This window comes from Tribolium castaneum, chromosome 1 (genome assembly GCF_031307605.1).
Source record: "Tribolium castaneum strain GA2 chromosome 1, icTriCast1.1, whole genome shotgun sequence".
Taxonomy (NCBI): Eukaryota; Metazoa; Arthropoda; class Insecta; order Coleoptera; family Tenebrionidae; genus Tribolium; species Tribolium castaneum.
This window is the reverse complement of record NC_087394.1, coordinates 9,441,714-9,461,076: the sequence shown is the minus strand read 5'-3', so window position 1 is coordinate 9,461,076 and position 19,363 is coordinate 9,441,714. Positions and strand designations below refer to the sequence as shown.

General features: G+C 30.2%; 2 protein-coding genes across 3 annotated transcripts in view; both read left to right on the top strand.

Annotated features, from left to right (window-relative positions):
* The window catches only part of LOC659040 (follistatin-related protein 5), a 233,176-nt gene extending 220,956 nt beyond the window's left edge, over positions 1-12,220 (top strand). The window contains exons 15-22 of the mRNA XM_008200745.3: positions 3,877-4,014; positions 4,062-4,172; positions 4,230-4,337; positions 4,388-4,541; positions 4,592-4,792; positions 4,845-4,991; positions 5,042-5,131; positions 11,407-12,220. Coding sequence (XP_008198967.1) covers positions 3,877-4,014; positions 4,062-4,172; positions 4,230-4,337; positions 4,388-4,541; positions 4,592-4,792; positions 4,845-4,991; positions 5,042-5,131; positions 11,407-11,546 — 1,089 coding nt within the window. The 3' untranslated portion in view covers positions 11,547-12,220. The remainder of the gene's footprint in view (positions 1-3,876; positions 4,015-4,061; positions 4,173-4,229; positions 4,338-4,387; positions 4,542-4,591; positions 4,793-4,844; positions 4,992-5,041; positions 5,132-11,406) is intronic.
* Positions 12,221-12,239: 19 nt separating this feature from the next.
* On the top strand, positions 12,240-17,043 carry LOC103314495 (uncharacterized protein). 2 transcript variants are annotated; one of them, XM_015978523.2, is made up of 8 exons: positions 12,240-12,366; positions 12,416-12,464; positions 12,514-12,551; positions 12,604-12,689; positions 12,737-12,857; positions 15,852-16,114; positions 16,165-16,362; positions 16,676-17,043. In XM_015978523.2, the coding sequence occupies exons 3-8, from the start codon at positions 12,539-12,541 to the stop codon at positions 17,006-17,008; spliced, it is 1,014 nt and encodes a 337-aa protein (XP_015834009.1). In that variant the 5' UTR covers positions 12,240-12,366; positions 12,416-12,464; positions 12,514-12,538; the 3' UTR covers positions 17,009-17,043. The 2 variants fall into 2 exon arrangements, with proteins under 2 accessions (XP_015834009.1, XP_008198966.2); XM_008200744.3 differs by having other exon boundaries at positions 12,514-12,689.
* Positions 17,044-19,363: the final 2,320 nt, after the last annotated feature.

The following is a 19,363-nucleotide window of genomic DNA, read 5'->3' as shown; positions in this document are numbered from 1 at the left end:
GATTTGTATTCATACTTATTTGCGATCCTTTACGGTGTAAAGTTTGTTGTACTTGTTTCAAATCTTAACCGGAATTAAAAAATATATATTTTTTTAAAAAACACTCTAACGAAATGGGATTAAGGTCTATTGAAAATTGAAATCATTTGCTAGCTATTCGCTTCTTCGTCAAACAAATACAAAAAAATTACCTAGATTTATTTTTTTTAATAAACACTTTTTATTATTACCATTTCTTTTTAATAATTAGTATCAAATACTAAAAATGGTTGTCTTATTTAAAACTGTCTATTAATCTCTCTTAAAAGTACTTAGTTTTTGCCTTGATTCCGGTTTCGAAATTAGATACTGAACAACAGTTTTGTTTTGGAAGAGTGCATTCAGGTTAAATAAAATTTAAATACAATTTTTTATTAAATCTAATGTATGGAAATTATTCCATGAGAAAACTTTTCGAATATAAACACGGGGAAAAATTCTATGTAGTAAAAATATTAGTATAGTAACTTGAAGAGGGTCTTTTAGATCACTTCCGCCAAGAAGTATATAAACTGATTACATTATAACATTTTTTTAACTTCAAAAAGCAGTCTTTAACTTTTACACACCGATAACTAAACTAAATACGGGGTGAATTTTAAGGAGTTGTGCAAATATTTTGAGGGGTGCCACTAATTTTCTCTAGAGTTCTCAAAAGAAGACAAAACAATTTAACTTCCCTTATAATTTCTGAGATACAGAATGTTTTATAGCGCAAAGAAATTTAAATTTCAGCCTTCTTCTGAGCTCCACTATTACCCACAATTACAACAACATTAATAGTGAGATTACGAATATCGTAACAATTTAATTTAATACTTTTTTCTTCTCATTAAATTTTATCAATTTAATAATTTCTTCTTTTTTATCCTTGATAACTGTTTTGGTTTATAATTCTTTTGTATTTTTCCACCCAGCTTCCGCACTTTACGTAAAGTGCTTTTTTATTCCTTAACCGCTGCCCATATCGTAGCTAATTCGATCAATTATTATCAACTGGAATTTTCATTTTTTTTTCTCATTTTAAAGTACTTCCTTCATAATTACTGCTGGATAAAATTTTCTGGTGTTAAAAAGTTGCTGTTAAATAATTTCTCATTTTAAAGTACTTCCTTCATAATTACTGCTGGATAAAATTTTCTGGTGTTAAAAAGTTGCTGTTAAATAATTTCAAATATCTTGTTGTTGTATTTTTTTGTCCTAAAAACCATTTTTCGTACAAATGATTAATTGGCAAACTCCAAATAATAGTAATTTTCTAGTATTAAAAAAATTATAGACTTGGCGGACTTTTCAGTTTTACGGTTGGCTATTACTCGCTATTACAAATATTTGCACAATTACCAATTCACACTGTATACAGAACATACGTAGACAAAAATGTTTCTAACATTTTTTATAACAACATTAATAATGTTATTACGATATCGTAGCCATTTAATTTAACTCTCTTTTCTCATCAATTTTTATGAATTTTCTGACTTGAAGTTTGTGTTTTCGCACTTGAATTATTAATAACTATAAGCATAAGATCCTCAACCATCATTTGTAAAAACAACCATAAAAACTTAAATAAATTCTAAATCCTTAATAATATAAAAAATAAGATGAAATACAAAAAATGAACAAATTCAAGGCAAAATACATTAACAATGTATTACAAGATTTAATCCTTAATAATATAAAAAATAAGATGAAATACAAAAAATGAACAAATTCAAGGCAAAATACATTAACAATGTATTACAAGATTTAAGGCTTACTTTAATTAACCAAAATCTAAACTGTTACAATCATTAGTATTAGAAGAAAAATTTGTAACTACAATTTATTTTTAAACTTAACCTTGGCTACTGAAAGTGCTTCTTTTGGCAGTCCAAACTGACCCAAGAAACTAGTCAAAAAATCTTCTTCTTGTGTGAATTTCCTAAAAGAAATTTCGTAGGGTTTAGCAGTTTATATGAGCTAAATTAAATTCAAACTTTTATTGAGATTAAAAATATGTGAGTTAATTCTAAACATTGAACAATTTGTCCGGCGCATTCACCATAAAGTATTAACTAGGTATTAAAAATTTGAGTTACAAACAACTAACACAAATCTTGTTCATTGATTTTAGTTCAAAAAACAAAAGTTTCTAAAATATATTTTACATACATACAATAATCCAAAAAGTTTCAGAATGTTTTAATTTATATTGAAATAACCAAACTACATAATATTTCACATAATTTTACGAGACCTACGCCTGTAAAATGCCATCAAGAACACATATTCCTATACGAACTCGATTACAATTTTGAAAAATTAGATAGTATTCCCTAGTTAGTTCACCCCTTTAAAAGAATACAACGTTTTGGGAGGTTAGTGATTAAGATAGATAGAATAGAATCATATTTATTCCACCTTTTGATAGAACACATGATAACTGTTTCTGAAAAACATCAATTTATGACACTGTCCCAGTGACTAGTGTCATGGGTTTCCAAATAATAAATAATTAAATGTAATTTTTTTGTATCTAATGTTTTATGGCTTTTGTGTGTATGGGTGCGTACATTAGACACAAACTTCGTAAAGTTGTGTAAAACACCCTATATATTCCAATTTGAATCAACCATTACTTATTACTCTGTACCAGCCAAACAAAATACAGAAATATCAATATGACAAGGTAATTCATCAAAGGTAATTATCTCAGAAATATTGAACGATTAGCCCGGCGCATCCACCAGAATTTATTAAAAATGTTTGTGATATAAATATAATGCACAAAACTATTTTTATTAATTTTGTGTTAGATTTCGTTTCATAAAGTAATTTATACTTCACCCTTTACTGAAGAGGTTTAAACATACTCTATACTTTTTTTCTTTTGGATCTAACTTTCTTTTTCTGTTTTATTTCTTAATTTTAATCCTGTTCTAAGCAAAACCATGTTACAATAAGAATTAAAAGAAAAATTTGTAACTTCAGTTTTAAAATGGGTGTTGTGTGAAACACCCAGTATATTCCAATTTGAATCAACCATTACTTATTACTCTGTACCAGCCAAACAAAATACAAAAATATCAGTAAGACTAGGTTATTCATCAAATGAATTATCTCAAAAATATTGAACGATTAGCCCGGCGCATCCACCAGAATTTATTAAAATGTTTGTGATACAAATACATAATACACAAAAATATTTTTATTAACAACTTTGTTTAAGATTTCGTTTCATAAAGTAATTTATACTTCACCTGTTACTGAAGAGGTTTAAACATACTCTATACTTTTTTTTCTTTTGGATCTAACTTTCTTTTTCTGTTTTATTTCTTAATTTTAGTCCTATCCTAAGCAAAACCATGTTACAATAATAATTAAAAGAAAAATTTGTAACTTCAATTTAAAATTATCATTAAAATCAAAGTATGCGATATTTATTCTGAAACAATACCCAAGACATTAAACTGTAAGAGCTCATAACTCAAGTTCTTCAAGGATAATATCGCGCTCGATATGGAATATGATATTGTTATGTTAAGAACATTAATTCGCACGTGTGAATCTGCATCGGGTGGAACTTGGTATAAAGCAATAATCGTAACAATAACCATTTTAAGTTATTAAATTAGGTATTAATTTCACACAAAAAAATAGCCCATAACTTTGTTTAATGAAGATTAAACACTTCGCAACGAATACAAAATGCGCCACTAAACTTCCAACAAAGAAAATAAAACAATTCCACAGCAAAATATTGTCTCACAGAAAATTCATAGAAGCACCACTTCACTCATAATCCCCCGGCAGTTACTAAACACTTTTTCCCAAATAAAATACTTTTTATAGGAATACGTGTGTGGCGATAAAGGAGTAAAATGCTCCTGGGGACGTGCCATAAACGTTGCCAACCGATACGTCTACGCCAGCCAACCAGAAAGGGACCGAGTAATAATCATTTCCAAAGTACAAATGGTGGTAGTAGACGTAAGTACTTGATCAATTAATTTCAGCAGCAATAATTGTTGTTGTAGGTTGTTAGCACCGACAAATATCCCGTGGAACTCTTCCACGTCCCTCATTTAGACCAAGTGTGGATACTTAACTGGAGATCAACGAACAATACCGGAATTAAAACCATTCAGGTCAGGCAACCAGCGCGATTCCAAGTCGCTGCAAAATAATTTTTTGGAATTTTTCAGGTGATTAGGGACGCAGGCCAGAAGCGAAAACACCACACTGTGCATCCGGAATCAATCGACGGTCATTTTGATCTAGTTAAGGGGCTTTTTATTCCGTCTCCGGACCAAGTATTGCGAGCTTGAAATAATTATTTGGTGAATTATTTGGTTTATTTCAGGAGCTTTCGCATTATAGCTTCAAATACGGGTATGCAACCCACACCAATCAACGAGGTCTCTACAAACTGGATCTCGTTAATTTGAGATACACCAGATCAGTTGATCTCACACCCTACAACTGCGTTCCAGCCCAGATCCAATTTTCCGCGTTATGTAATAATAAATTTCCAGCTTAATCCCTTCCTAACGGTGTATTTTTTCAGACGGTTTGGTGATAATGCAGTGTCTGGAGCCCGTCACTAGCAGGCCCACCGGTCAATTGATTCTGGATTATCTGACAGATACGGTTATTGGAACGAAACCAAATTTGCCTGGAATCCCGTACATATCTCCCGATTCTAGGAAACTCGTTACACTAGATCGTACAAATAGCGGAGCCACTCTTATCGTGCAAGAGATAACAGGTAGAGCGTGTTATTTTCGGATCAAAAATATTGCTGATTCTTGGGATTGTAGAGAACGGTCTTGTGTTTTCGTTTGATGTGAAAACAACGCTGAATATATCCGATGTCACGTTCTATCCGAGTCAAACAACTCACAGTTATGATATTTACGCAAGTGCCCAAGACAAGGAAGATATTCTATTCCTCAATCTGTTAACAGGTTTGTGGGAGTGGGTGGCGGGGGCACGGCTTGATTAAATTCGATTTCAGGGAAAGTGGAGATCATAACGGGTGTCGGGAAAGCAATTCCCATGAAATTAACCAAATGGAACAATCCCAACAGACCTATCAGCGGATCAGGTAAGACGCGATCCTATCACCTGACGCTGTTCAGAGCTGATTAAAATGTTAACGTAATATATAGGAGCCGGAAAAAGAATAGAATAAAGTGTACGAAAAAAATAATTAGTACAAAAATAATTAGTACGTTAAATACGTGATAAATTTTAGAAACTCACGATGTCAGGAGTAGCATTTTTTTTATAGATTATTTACTCTATTAAAGTACTTACCACAAATTTCAAAACCGCTTTAATTTTTGTTAGAGCGATTTTGTGAAAATCGTATTGGAAAGTAACGTTCGATTCTCTAAATGTTCAATAGTCCGATCTTTTTGAACAAAATCATGAAATATTATACAATTTAAAAACAACATTAATAGAAGTCGTTTTTAAGCATAATTTCTAAACAAAAAAGCATCGTGATAAAATGACATTAAATAAATTCATAACTCAAAAACTATAAAGAATTTCGCACAATTAGCTTTAGCATAAAATTCAGTTTAAATTAAAGATTCAATCTACAGGGTAACACGATTAAGATTTAATCCCATTTTACGCAATTTAAAACTTTTCACCTATACAGGGTGTATTTTTTTATTGAAAAATTGCAAATAGAAAAGATGTTATATTTGTTGAGCTCTGTTACCTGTTAAAATTAAAACACGTATTTCTGATACACCTTGTATTTTTTTGTCGATTTAGACAAATAAAGCTTTTCTGTTTCAAATAAACCAATTTTTTCTACTTATTTGCTAGTTTGACATTTTTATGAACTAAAAAACTTTTTTTGTGCTATTTTAATGCTAATTTTAATAATTCTCAAGTTTTTAAAATTGCTTTACCTCCAATATCCTCTAATAGTTTTAAAAACTTATATATTTTTGGAACTAAATAATTTTCGTCATTTTGAAACGTCGTAGCGAAAATTTGACGAATATAAAATTCGGCAAACTCCCAAAAATCTTAGAAATGCGCTCGGAACACAACTTTAACAATATAATTTAAAAAACCACTGGTTTCAAAGCAATACTTTAGGCATATTTTGCTTAAATTTTAAGCTTATTTTAGCTTTAATTTTCGTCATTTTTGTGCTAAAAATTACGAACTATAATTATAACACTAAGGGCCGGTTTACAGAAAGCGAAATTAAGATTCAATTTAGAATTAAACTAATTCTAAAGTTTTTAAAGCTTTCTATAAACCGGCCCTAAATCTAATAATAGTAATAACCTTATCTCAAAAATAGTTTTTAATTTAAACATTTTTGATCAAAAGGCTGAGTTTTTATGGAAAACACAACGATAATTTTAACAACTTCCATTTCAAATCTTTCTGAAAAGTGGCGATAGTGCGTGTGCACTTTTTAGTTGATGTAAGTCTCAAATTTAGACATTTTCTATATATCTGTGTTATATTAGATCCTATTGTGAATAAAAGGAGTAATTTAATTGTTGGCTTTTGACTGGAAATAATAGTAAATTGACAATCATTTCCTAGTGATGTAATACATTTTCATATTTTTTTTTAATTATTTTGACATTCTTTTAGGCAAATCATCTGTAAAATTTTTCTAGTTCTTGCTGAATACAAAGCTTTGTCTAAAGAGATTTCAATTGTAAAAAAATAGTAAACGAACAATTATTTCTTGGACCTTAATGAAGTTTGTTGTTTTCTCAAAAAAAAATACTAAAAAGTACTGAAAACAAACCTTGTTAGCAAGGCCTTTTGTTGAAAATAAAAAATATCTTAAGGGTTTTTCACTGTAAATAGTTAATAGACTTAAATAGTTAATTGACGACCACTTATGTTCTTAATGAACCCTTTGGTTTTCTCACAATATTTTGGAATTTTTTGCTAAATATATTTCATTTTTGCCGAAAACAAAGCTTACCAAAAACACCTTCGTCTGTAAAAAAATAGTGAACCGACAATTGCTTTTAGGGCCCTAATATGTTTTTATTTGTTTTTTTTTAATATTTTGACAATAATGTAAATTAGGTTTTTGCTTTTGTATTACAAAGCCTCCAACTCCAAAAAATGTGACATACAATCCATTCTTAAAGCTCTAGAAAAAAATTGTGATATGCTGAGAACATTTTTGCACTGTCTCGTTTTTTAGCAAATTACTCGTAAATTTTCCCTGATTTTTACGGTAAACAATTTATCTAAAATGCCTACGATTGTAAAAAAAAAAGTGAATTCATAATGACTGCTGAAGCCTTAATGAATTCTTTGTTTTTTTCCAAAATATTTTGGTATTTTTTAGCTAAATTATTCCTAAAATTTTCTTATTTTTGCTGAAAACAAAGCTTTTCAAAAGTGCCATCGACTGTGAAAAAATAGTGAAATGTCAATCACGTTTAGAGTCGTTATACAGGTGTCCTAGCGAGTAAGTAAAGTCCATGATTTTCTTCTAAATATTGGAAAAGTAATAATTTTATTTTTCTAAGCCGTAGATATTAATCCTCTGCCTCACCTAAAATTATTTTCAAATATACAGGCTGTTCCGACATGAGCTATAATACAAACTTTTTTTTTAAATGTATCACCCTATATTTTTTGCATTTTTCGATGTAGTATTTAAAACCAATGATTTTGATTTAAACTTTTATTGGTCGATTCTGCTTGGTTTTTGAAGTATTTTAATTTTTTTTAACGAAAACCCGCTTATAAAAAAATTATTACTCAAAAACTAAGACTTCTAGAAAAGTGGGACTTTCACCACTTTAAAGTAAATGTTCCAATTTTAAGAACGTATTTTTTCTTAACTCACTTTCATCAAGAAAATAAAAAATAAGAGCTTTGTTAAAAGTTCAATAACTTGAAAATTTTAAATGGAAGCTACATCTAAAAATGCAAAAAATTGTACGGTGTTCCCATTTAAAAAAAAACGTAAGTTTGTATTGTAGCTCATTTCCGAAACACCGTGTATGTTTAAAAATAATTCCAAGTAAGGCAGGAGCTTAGGAAACAAATGTTGTTACTTTTCTAACATTTAGAGGTGACTAATGGACTTAACCAACTTGCTGGGACACTCAATATGTTTATTTTATTTGTTCACTAAATGATCATTTTTTTAAAGCCAATAACCGTACAATTTTTCTGATTTCTGTTGAAATTAAACCTGCTTTAGTCTTCTTTAAAAGCGAATTTTCCATATGTTTTTTGTTGAGAACAATGCTTATGCAAAAAAACTTTGCTATGAAAAGTGATAATCATTTTTAAGGCTATAACGTTTTATTTTCTTTAGGTACTGTTTGAGCATTTCTATTTACGCCGCTTCAAAATAATAACTATTAGCTGTTTCAAAACTATTTTTAAGAAGAAGAAGAAGAATTTTATTAATTAATAGGAAACCTAGTTACAATAGTTAAAAATAAATAAAAAATTACATTAGTGGATAAAAGTCACACTTATTGCACATTTATCTTCACATAATCTTTGATTTTTGATTTAAATATAGATAGAGTACCTGCATTTGTAATATTGTTTGGTAACTTATTATATTCATTAATACCCTTAAAAAATAAAGATAACATTGTTTGTTGGTAATTTACACTTTGAACATTAATTTTGGAAGAATCCCTAGTCTGGTAATTGTGTACACTATTTCTGCAAATAAGATATTCACTGAAATACTCTGGTACTCCAAGCTTAATTATTTTATATACAAAAATCATGGTAGAATAATACAGTCGTTGCGTCACAGAAAACCACATTAGGGCCGATAACATACATTTTATAGGTGTTAAGCGGTTACATCTTAAAATTATACGCATTCCTCTATTCTGAAGCTTTTACAGTTGTACAACATGACTAGGCCGTAGCAGGTACATAAGTGTGGCACAATAATCAAAATGTGGTTGGACAATACAATTGTAAATTAAAATTCTTGTTTGCATTGACACATGCGTAGATATTCTTAAGAAAAAAAACAATTTCGTCCTAATTTTTTTACAAACATAATCGAGATGACTCTTAAAATCGAGCAAGCTATCTAGGTAAAATCCTAAATACTTACATTTATTAACAAACTCTACAGTTATGTTATATATGCTTAAATTAATGTTGGCAAAATCAATGTGGTTGTATTTATATTTAGTTGTAAAAATTATAGCTTTAGTTTTGGACACGTTTACTTTAAGTTTATTTGTGTTAAAATATTTTTCAAGTATTTCGAGAGCCTTGTTCATTTTTTTAATACATTTATCAAGATCAGTGTCATAGCATGCTACCAATGTGTCATCGGCAAACAAATTAACAAAATCACAATCACAATAGTTTACAATGTCATTAAGATAAATTAAAAATAAAAGAGGGCCAAGAACGCTACCTTGTGGTACACCAAATTCACTAGACACTTCATCAGACAAAACGTTATTATATTTAACTTTTTGTTTCCTGTCTGTTAGATAACATGCCATATACTCGCGCAATGTTTTTTAATTGATTTACATAGTAACTATCTGATAAGAAATTAATATTAAAATCACCTAATATGATACATCTATCGTTGCTAAATAAATCACAGTATTCTTCAAATAATTCAATAAATTGACGACAGTTACCACTTGGCGACATATAGACACAGCAGATCTTAATTTTCTTGTTTTTAAGATCAAGATCAAATTTCAAGCTCCAATAATTTCCTTCACAAACTCTGGTATCAATAGACGAAACCTTCACATCATTTCTCACATACACCATCACACCTCCAGTGTACCTATTTGAAGAATCACACCTTAACACATTGTAGTTTTGTATTTGAATTTCAACGTCCTTAATATCTTCTGTCACTCTTGTTTCACTTAATATTAGTAGTTTTGGCTTCACTTGATTCACTAGAACAACTAACTGATCCTTATGCGGCAGGAAACTCTGAAGATTCAGATACAATATGCAAGGTTCTTCATTTGTCTCTGGAGATACTTTCTGATTCGTGTAGGTTATTCTGCTTTTTGGGAAAAAATTGATATCTTTTAATCAACACATCTTCCGGCCAGTTGTCTGGATTGTACAGGTGTTCCAGAAGCCGACGATCTGTGATAATTTTAAACGATATGCTCCTAGCATCATCTCTTCTAGTAAGTTTCTCTACTTCAATAGTCTCATTAGGGAATATTTTGCTTAAATAGTCTTTAACATCTTCTTCTTTAGTTGAGTTTTCGAAATTTCCAGCGTAAATATATGCCTTCCTATTTGCTGCTGTAAGACCTGAAGATTTCTCTGTATTAGCCTTACCACGCACACCGGACCATTTTTTGTTTATTCGTCTTTTTGACTGTACTTGTATCCAGCCATTAGATGAGCGGTCATTGTCCCTTTCTACTTTTTCTATATCGAAATCAGCTGTCTTCACTGTTGAATTATTATCGCGTAGTTTTTTTGGTCCTACATCGATTAGATCTTTTTGCTGTTCTCCCCTCGTTGTTAAATTTTTACTAGGAATAGTTGTCTTCAATTTACTGCTGTTGGTGTTGCTGTAACCACCATCATCCCTAGATCGTTGAATTTTAATTTCCTGCGTTAACGTATGAGTATGGTTAGGTCTTATCTCTACTCCCGAAGAAGGAGTGAGCAGCTTAATAAGATCTATATTAGATGACTTCAATACATCAACTTCATTACGTAGTTTTTGGATCTCATCTTGAAGTCCCATAGTTGCATTTTTCTTCCATTTTTTCTTCCATTCCAGTACAACATATTACTTGTTCATCATCAATCACTTCAATATTCAGTCTTTCGACACACTTAGGGTGAAATACCCTGTCACACTTGATACATTTTGGCCCTTTACTTGCTTTATTTCGGCAATATAAACAAAACAAATCAGGACGCGACATGTTGCGTTCAAGTAGGCAACCTAGCCACTAGCGAAAGTGGCTATAAAAACTTCACCGTCGCATTTTCTCTCAAAATGCGTTGTTACAAATTATTTATGCTAATCAAAAAATTGATAGCTAATGCAATTTATAGTTTCAGTGAGAGATCTTATCATTAATAACTATTTTACATTTTTATCAACCTTATTTAAAAAAATAATTCGGTAAAATACGTTGGCGTTTTTATAGTTTTAAAACAGCTAATACATCTCACTTCTTTGTAGATCTGTGTTTGATAACAATTATTATTTTATAAGTATTACCCTTTACCTTTCATTTAACAAATGATCCAGTTTTTTCTAAAGACAGTATGCTAATTTGAAGGTTTATTTTTCTTGTTTGAACATTTCTGGTTTTCCTTTTATTTGATCCAGTTATCAGTTTCACTCGTTTTAAAACTGTTTATTTCTAGGTTTGTTCGGGCAGTACATGGTGTCCCCCGCCAGTGAGGCGTTATTCGTGATAAACGGGCGGTCGCGAACAGTAAATTGTGAAATCGGTGCAGTGAACCACCCGAACGCCATCGTCTGGACCACCCTCAAGCTCCATTAGTGGTCGGCCAAACAAATATCAACTCGTTTCGTATTACTTAAAAATTATACTTTTTATACTAATATCAAAACCGCTGCGTGTCAAACCCATCACAGCATGGCTTTGACACGAAGATAGTTTAGGAAATAATAATTGTTAAGAATGTATTGTCAGACCTACTGTTGTAGCCAAGTCTACGATTATCAATATCGAGATCACTACATCTGTCCAATTTTTGGTGACTCTGATTTGGAACTGAATATTTTAATAATAACGTTGTTTTAGTAAATGTAGTCTTGTGATAACTTATTGAGTCCCCACAACAACACCACCGCCAATTGTATTTCATTCTCGACGCATAGATTACGCACACGATATTTTTTAAACGAAATAGTTTCGGGAGATGTTACGCAGCCACTGTGGGGATGTAATACACTTGGATGGGAGTTTTTCGTGATTGACTTGATTTCGTTCGCAGAACTTGGACCTTTCTTTCGACCACTTTGTTGTAGCTTAACTTTTCCGTAGGTTTCATGTAGGATGTACTCTTGTTTCGGTTTTTGCTAGCTTGCTCTCTATATCTCGCCTTTATATAAGCTAAAATGTTGTTTATCGTATCACAAATGGGCTTATTGTAATATAGGTATTATGGTACAATATTGTTTATACAGAAATAAACTGACAACATTGAAGTACATTTGATTCCGATTTCTCCTGTCACAACAAAACAAAACTTTTTACAAAATAATGACAGTGTCATGTGCTGTTACATTTCATGTTTATACTTTCACTTTACTTTTTATTAAATATGAAGTTATGTTTTAGTACAGTTATTATACAGGTAAGGCCCCAAAACCCCACTCCTCATTCCCACAAAAAACAATTTCCAGAACGCCGGTGTGTACGAAATTAACAGTGACGATATTGCAATGATTTTTTGTAAGAATCAATCGCCAAAACCAAGTTAAGACTATCAGGACTTTTTTAGATTTGACCGTAGAAAATACGTTTGAATGCAAAGTTCACGTAAGTGTTTCCAGCCTAAAATGCATTGAAGGAGATCCTTATTCCGACACAGCGGACCATATGTTCGTAATTGGGGGAGATATGGGGGTCATTAATAGCAAAGGTGTGAAAAACGCTACACTAATTTACCCAAATTTGGTAAAACCCAATTTATCGCTTTCCGTTTTCTAGATTTTCTTTTCCAGTATTTGCGAAATAGAGCTGGGAAATGTTTAATGTCGCTAAATTACCAAACTGAACAATCATCCGAGCAAATGATCAGAGAAATATATTTTAACACGAACGAGATTTACCATAAAGGAGGAGGTATAAACACTCAGTCCAGACAAAGCAAAAAGTTGTAGAATGCAAAGATTGAAACATTTTTTTTATCTCAGTATTAAAGATTAAACAGTTAAGAGTCCAGTCAAATCAAAATGTTGGGGGAATTTTTTGATACAAATTACTGCACAGTTTTTGAAAATGTTGAATCAAAAAAAATTGCAACCCTCGAGAAGGTTTTAAAAATAAAAAAAAAATCTTTTTGGAGATTTTTTAAAATTGGGAAAAGCTAGAACAAATGTGTACTTCTAAATAATAATTATAAAGCATAGAGTAGTAGATGAAAATGTTGTTTTGATTTTTTTGCTATTTTTTGGTTAAATTGCTTAAAAAATATGAAAAGTAATATTAATTTAATTTTTTCGTATAATTACACTGGTCTGCAAAAACTTTTTTTTATTATTATGCGTGTTTACTGATTATCAATTATAAATTTTATGCTTCTAAATCAAAATATAAAAAAAAATGTGTATCTCCTATAGACTTTCGTTGTAATAGTTTTTTTAAATAAATAAGTTGTTGACTAAAACTATTGCTGTAAATTTAATGATTGCGACATTAATTTACAACAATGGTATAATTCGTTCCAATATTCTAAAAGTCAATAAAAATGTATCTAGTTGCATTTTTCTTTGTTGTATTTTTTTTTTAATATTTTCCATCAAAGTTTTAATGAATAAAAATGTGCTCTGATTGCATCTGACTATTTCCAGTTGTATCATCAGTTATGAGTCCAGTCAAATCAAAATGTTGGGGGAATTTTTTGATATAAATTACTGCACAGTTTTTAAAAATGTTGAATCAAAAAAAATTGCAACCCTCGAAAAAGTTTTAAAAAATAAAAAAAAAATTTTTCAAGATTTTTTAAAATAGGGAAGAGCTAGAACAAATGTGTAGTTCTAAATAAAAATTGTAAAGCATAGAGTAGTAGATAAGAATGTTGTTTTGATTTTGTTGCTATTCTTTGGTTAAATTGCTTAAAAAATATGCAAAGTAATATTAATTTAATTTTTTCGTATAACAGTGGGCTGCAAAAACTTTTTTTTATTATTATGCGTGTTTACTGATTATCAATTATAAATTTTATGCTTCTGAATCAAAATATAAAAAAATTGTGTTTCTCCTACAGATTTTTGTTATAATAGTTTTTTTAAATAAATAAGTTGTTGATTAAATTATTGCTGTAAATTTAATGATTGCGACATTAATTTACAACAATGGTATAATTCGTTCCAATATTCTAAAAGTCAATAAAAAATGTATCTAGTTGCATTTTTCTTTGTAGTTTTTTTCTTTTAATATTTTCCATCAAAGTTTTAATGAATAAAAATGTGCTATGATTGCATCTGACTATTTCCAGTTGTATCATCTCTCATCTATGTGTAATATTTCTTTAGATGTAACGTTTCTTCATGATTATCTATACTACCCTAAAATTTTTGGTAAAGAAATCTAATTAAGAGTTAAAAAGGCCAGTCATGTCTTATATTTCGGACCCTTATAAGAAGAAAAAAAATGCTCGAATGATTTCCTGGTAGTTAGCAGCATTTTTAGCTTCCCATCTACTGAAATCGTTTTTATATGTGCGTACAGAAACGATTTAAATAGATTTAATAGATTAAGGAAACACAAAAAAAATAATTTTGGGAAATTAAAAAAAATATAAAAATCTTTACGTAATATCAAAAAACTGAAGCAGGTTTACGAGTAAATCTTCATATTGCAGACAGTGTAGTAAATTGTAGTAAATCTGGTAAGCTAACGCTGTTTAGTTTAGTTATTTATATATTTTGAATTTTCATTATTTCTGCCTTGAAATCCTTTTGACTAAAGCGTTTATTTTTTTAGTGGTTAAGTATTATTTGTTTTATTAGAAGAACGAATGTTGACAATGTTTATTGAAGGTATTTGTTAAATAAAGCGCTTCACAAAGGATATAAGGAATTCCAATTACATATTTTTACATTAAACATTTTCCGAGCACTGGAATAACATACCAGTAAACATGTATCTGTTTTTATCTTCATTCATTTATCTAGATTCCACTGCTCGGAAACTGATAGAATTGATTTGGTTTAATTATTTGATTAGATTTTCTTAACTTTTGTGGAGTAAAACAGTAGAAAAGTATAAACAATCAACAATAACGAAAGAATCTTTATTACTCTAATCGAAAAGTACTAACGTGATTTCAGACAATTTTTAGTAGTTTAGCTCATCGTCATTATTGAGGCAGGAAATCACTTAACTCAAAAAAAATCTACAAAAAAATAGAGAAAATTGAAAGGACTAAACTGTCTGCATTAATTTTTTGATTTTTGGTCCACGAAATATTTGTGACGACTAAAATAAACTGCAACTAAAAAACCGTGGTAGTAAAGATGGCGAAACTACAAAAACTATATACCGCAATCACCACCTCAAACGCATATAAGAGTAACAATAAATTGCAATGAACTTCCTTTTGCATCAAAAACTTTCTAGGACAATTAAAATATTTATATTAAAATATATAAATGTAAAAATTCTCACATCTCGAATAAAGATAATACGCCACAAGACAAATCCAATTTTCTGAGCTTTCTTGCAAATATACGCTCATTGAGAAACCTTCTAGCTTTATTCCCATGAAAGATATGAGAAAGTATCTTTTAAAATTTTTAAAAAAATCTCCACTGGACGTCTGTCATAATGAATGCAATTTTAAATCACAAAAAACCTTCCAACCAAATTTTAATTTTATCAAAAAAGTCAAAAAAACACTTTTATACAGCATACTATGCTTTACAAATCTTTTGTTTGTAGAACTATTTTTTCTAGCTCTTACCTACTTTCTAAAACTTACTTTTGATTCACCGATTTTTAATAGTAATAGTAATGACTACAAAATTTTAATTTTGAATTCCGTTCCCAACCATTGCCATTGCCTGGACTAAGTTGCAAAATTACAAATTTGGATAATAAAAATTTTCCTTCAAGGTACAGCCCTTGATAAATGCTCGACTTGTGATCTCACGTCTGAAACTTGTCTTCCTGTCGACTGTGTTATTAAATACTCCTCTCGAAGGAGTTACTTCAACCGTGAGCGTAAAATTTGTCAGTCGGTTCCTGAATGTCCCCCAAATACTATCTACGTCCCCAAAAGTAACATTTGCAGGAAGTTACACGAACCAGTGTGTGAGTCTGATCTTGAAATGATTGAGGATGGTAACATCGAACATTGCCACAGTATTTCAAATATTGTACAGATGATGTTTTTGTGTTTTGATTTTTTTTTTAATGTTGTGTTTAGGTGAATTCAAAATGTTACCACGGAGTTTTGGACAATGGAACGGGAGAATGTGAGTGTGATGATGGATGGGCTACTGCAACATGCGCCGAAGGAGCGTATCATCCGACACTAAATCTTTACCATATGTGCAATGTCGGGTTTAATTCTTGGCAAAGGGCTAATAGGGAAAAGTTAATAATGACGATTTTAGTTTTAGTGGTAAGTGAAACTGCGGTGAAAATACGTTTTTAGGTTACTATTTATGCTATTACGTTGATAAATAACTTTACAAAAAAAAAACGAAAAAAATTGAGTTTTGCTCTAACCCGGCGCATCCACCATTTTTCTACTAGCCGGAACAAAATGCCTTTTTGCAACAAATCCTTAAAAATTCGTTGGCGTCAACATTAACCTAAACCCCAAAGTAGAAAACAAAAATATCAGAAAGGTTTTTGACCTTTTAAATGTTTACAATGTACAAAAGATTTTTGAAAATTTCGGAGAAAAAGTATTTTTTTAATGTTTTTTCTAGATTTTGGCTATTGCCCTCGCCGCTAAAATGTTGCTAGCGGTATGTCTTTTAAACTGGTGTTGCCACTTTATCAGATCGAGAAGTAAAAGTTATATCGATGATGAATTCTGTGGATCGGAACATTGCCACTATAGTAGTTATTGTGGTGACGCTGATTGTCTCCAAGAGGTTCCTAAAGATAAATCTTCAAGGACAATAAGAGTGTCCTTTTCAAATATTAGCTCTGCTGAAGATACTGATGCTACAGCCAGTGGAGATGACGATAAAACTCATTCCAAATCTTCAGGAAATGCGAGCCATGCAACTATTAATCTTTGTCACTGTCAAAGATAAAAGAATGACAAATAAAACATTATGCTTTGTATTTATTTATTTGATTTTTTCTATGTTTCAGCGGAAAAATACAGTTACTGCAAACATTTTACCTAAAACCAATATTGATTTAAAAAAAATAAACAATTAGAATTTTTTTCTCTCCTCATATGCTGCAAAATCAAAACGAATTAATTAATTTATCAGGATCAAAAGTTCAGGCCCACTTCAATAATCACAAAGGAACTATTATTAAAACTCCCTCGGAGTGTATATCGAAGGCCCACTTCAATAATCACAAAGGAACTATTATTAAAACTCCCTCGGAGAGTATATCGGGTGTGTCAAAAGTCGCGGATAAGCTCTTAAGAATATAGAAAAAGCTATACAAAGGCTGAAATCAGAAACAATAAATGGTAATGGCAATTTGAGAGAGAATTTTGTTCTAACCCGGCGCATCCACCATTTTTTTAAAACGAATAATTGTAAATTCCCCAAAGTTTTTCATTTTTTCTTTTGCATTTCGTTGAATAACGCGATTACATAATTGTCTAAAACAATTAAACAACACAAAAAATGTTACCTCGGATGAAGAGAAATAAAAAATAAAACACTATTTAATGTTTTATATTACTTTTTCTAACAACAAATCCACATGCCATATTTTTTCTTTTGCATGTCGTTTAAATAAGTAAGTATGTTAGACAAAACCTTGCAAAGTAATAGAACTAACATTATAGTAAATAATCTATCATTAAAAAACACTAAAATTTGTTTTTCAAATATTTCGACCATAAAATGGTCATTGAGTGAGGAGAAAAAATAAATTAAACACAAATATGTTTAGTATTTCTTTATTTGATTTTTTCTATTTTTCACCGAACCACCAAAAAAGTTGTAATAATAATAAGTTTCAATTAAAAATAAAAACTGTGTTATCAATAATTATGTGTCGAGAGCATGAATTAGTTCAACAGTTTGTCCTTTTTTAACAACATGTGGAATAGTTTTTGGTACCATACTAGAAACATGAAGAATATTCACAAAATTTTTAAATAAAAAAAGTACATTTTTTAATTGCTCTGACCCGGCGCATCCACCATTTTTGTTGTACCAAGTAAGACTGGGTCAAATCACCGAAGTAGCTTAAATAATGTAAGTGTACTCGTAGGTGTAGACAATAAACACATAAAAAAATAAAGATAAATAAATAAAAATTGACAAACGGTATCTCAATTGATAGTAGAAAAATAAGACTATAATGAAATACTGCCTGCAGTTACAATTAAAAATAATTAGAAATTCTGCCACTTCTCCCAAAAATTTTAATCTAGGGTTTTTTAATTAGGAAGTGTTATTATTAATTATTTAGTTACTTAAAATTTTATCTAAAACAAATCTACTCTTAAACACATACAATTTTTAATAGAAAATATATTGCATTTGTGATTATGGAAAACCTATTTTTTTATTACAAATTGAATCCACACCATCTGAACTCATTTAGCTTTTAACAAAAAAGGCAGGTTGTTGGGCATTTTAATAATTTACAAAAAAATAAATATTTAAATTTTGAGAAAAATAGCTACAACCCGGCGCATCCACCATTTTTCTAACAACGAATCACTTCAAATTCCTTATATTTTCTTTTGCATTTTGTTGAAATAAGTGATTATGTTTATCAAAACATGAACACATAATAGTCTAAAACAATTAAACAACACAAACCACAAGGTGGTCCTCGGATGAGAAATAACAAATAAATCGCTATTTAATATTTTATATTACTTTATTTGTCTTTTTCTTCTATTTTTTACCAAACCACCAAATGTTTAATTATAAGCATCAATTAATAATAGTAACTGTGTTTACAAAAATTATGTATCAAGGGCATGAACTAGTTTAACTGGTTGTCCCCTTTTGATAACATGTGGAATTGTTTTTGGAACCATACTGAAAATACCAGCATTATTTAACGAAATTGTTAAATAGTCAAAAGCTTACGTAATGCAATTTATAATTGGACAAACCGATAAACACAAAGTACATCCAGTACAGTCATCATTCACTGTAGGAATATGCGTCTTTGGATCAAAATTAATAGCTTGATAACCGGAATCGTTACACGTCATGTAACATTTACCACAGTTAATACACATGTCCTGAAATTTTTTGGTACCTCCTGTGATAAAATACAACCACACTTACACCATCAATCAACGCTACAACTTGTTTTGTATCATCTAACTTCTCGTAAGCCCCAATTTTGGGCAAAGCTCGCCCTACAATCTCATTAATTTTTGGTTCCTTTGACGGTACCTGTACCCCATTTATTGGGTACCCATTCTCACGCCCATTGTGGTGCAAAATAATTTC

Bases quoted from the DNA above. Each gene is read 5' to 3' on its own strand.
- LOC103314495 (XM_008200744.3), top strand. From the start codon at position 12,301: ATGTTTATACTTTCACTTTACTTTTTATTAAATATGAAGTTATGTTTT. The intron at 12,465-12,513 runs GTAAGAATCAAT...GGACTTTTTTAG, and splicing joins CGATATTGCAATGATTTTTT to ATTTGACCGTAGAAAATACG. The intron at 12,858-15,851 runs GTATAAACACTC...TTTTCCTTCAAG, and splicing joins GATTTACCATAAAGGAGGAG to GTACAGCCCTTGATAAATGC.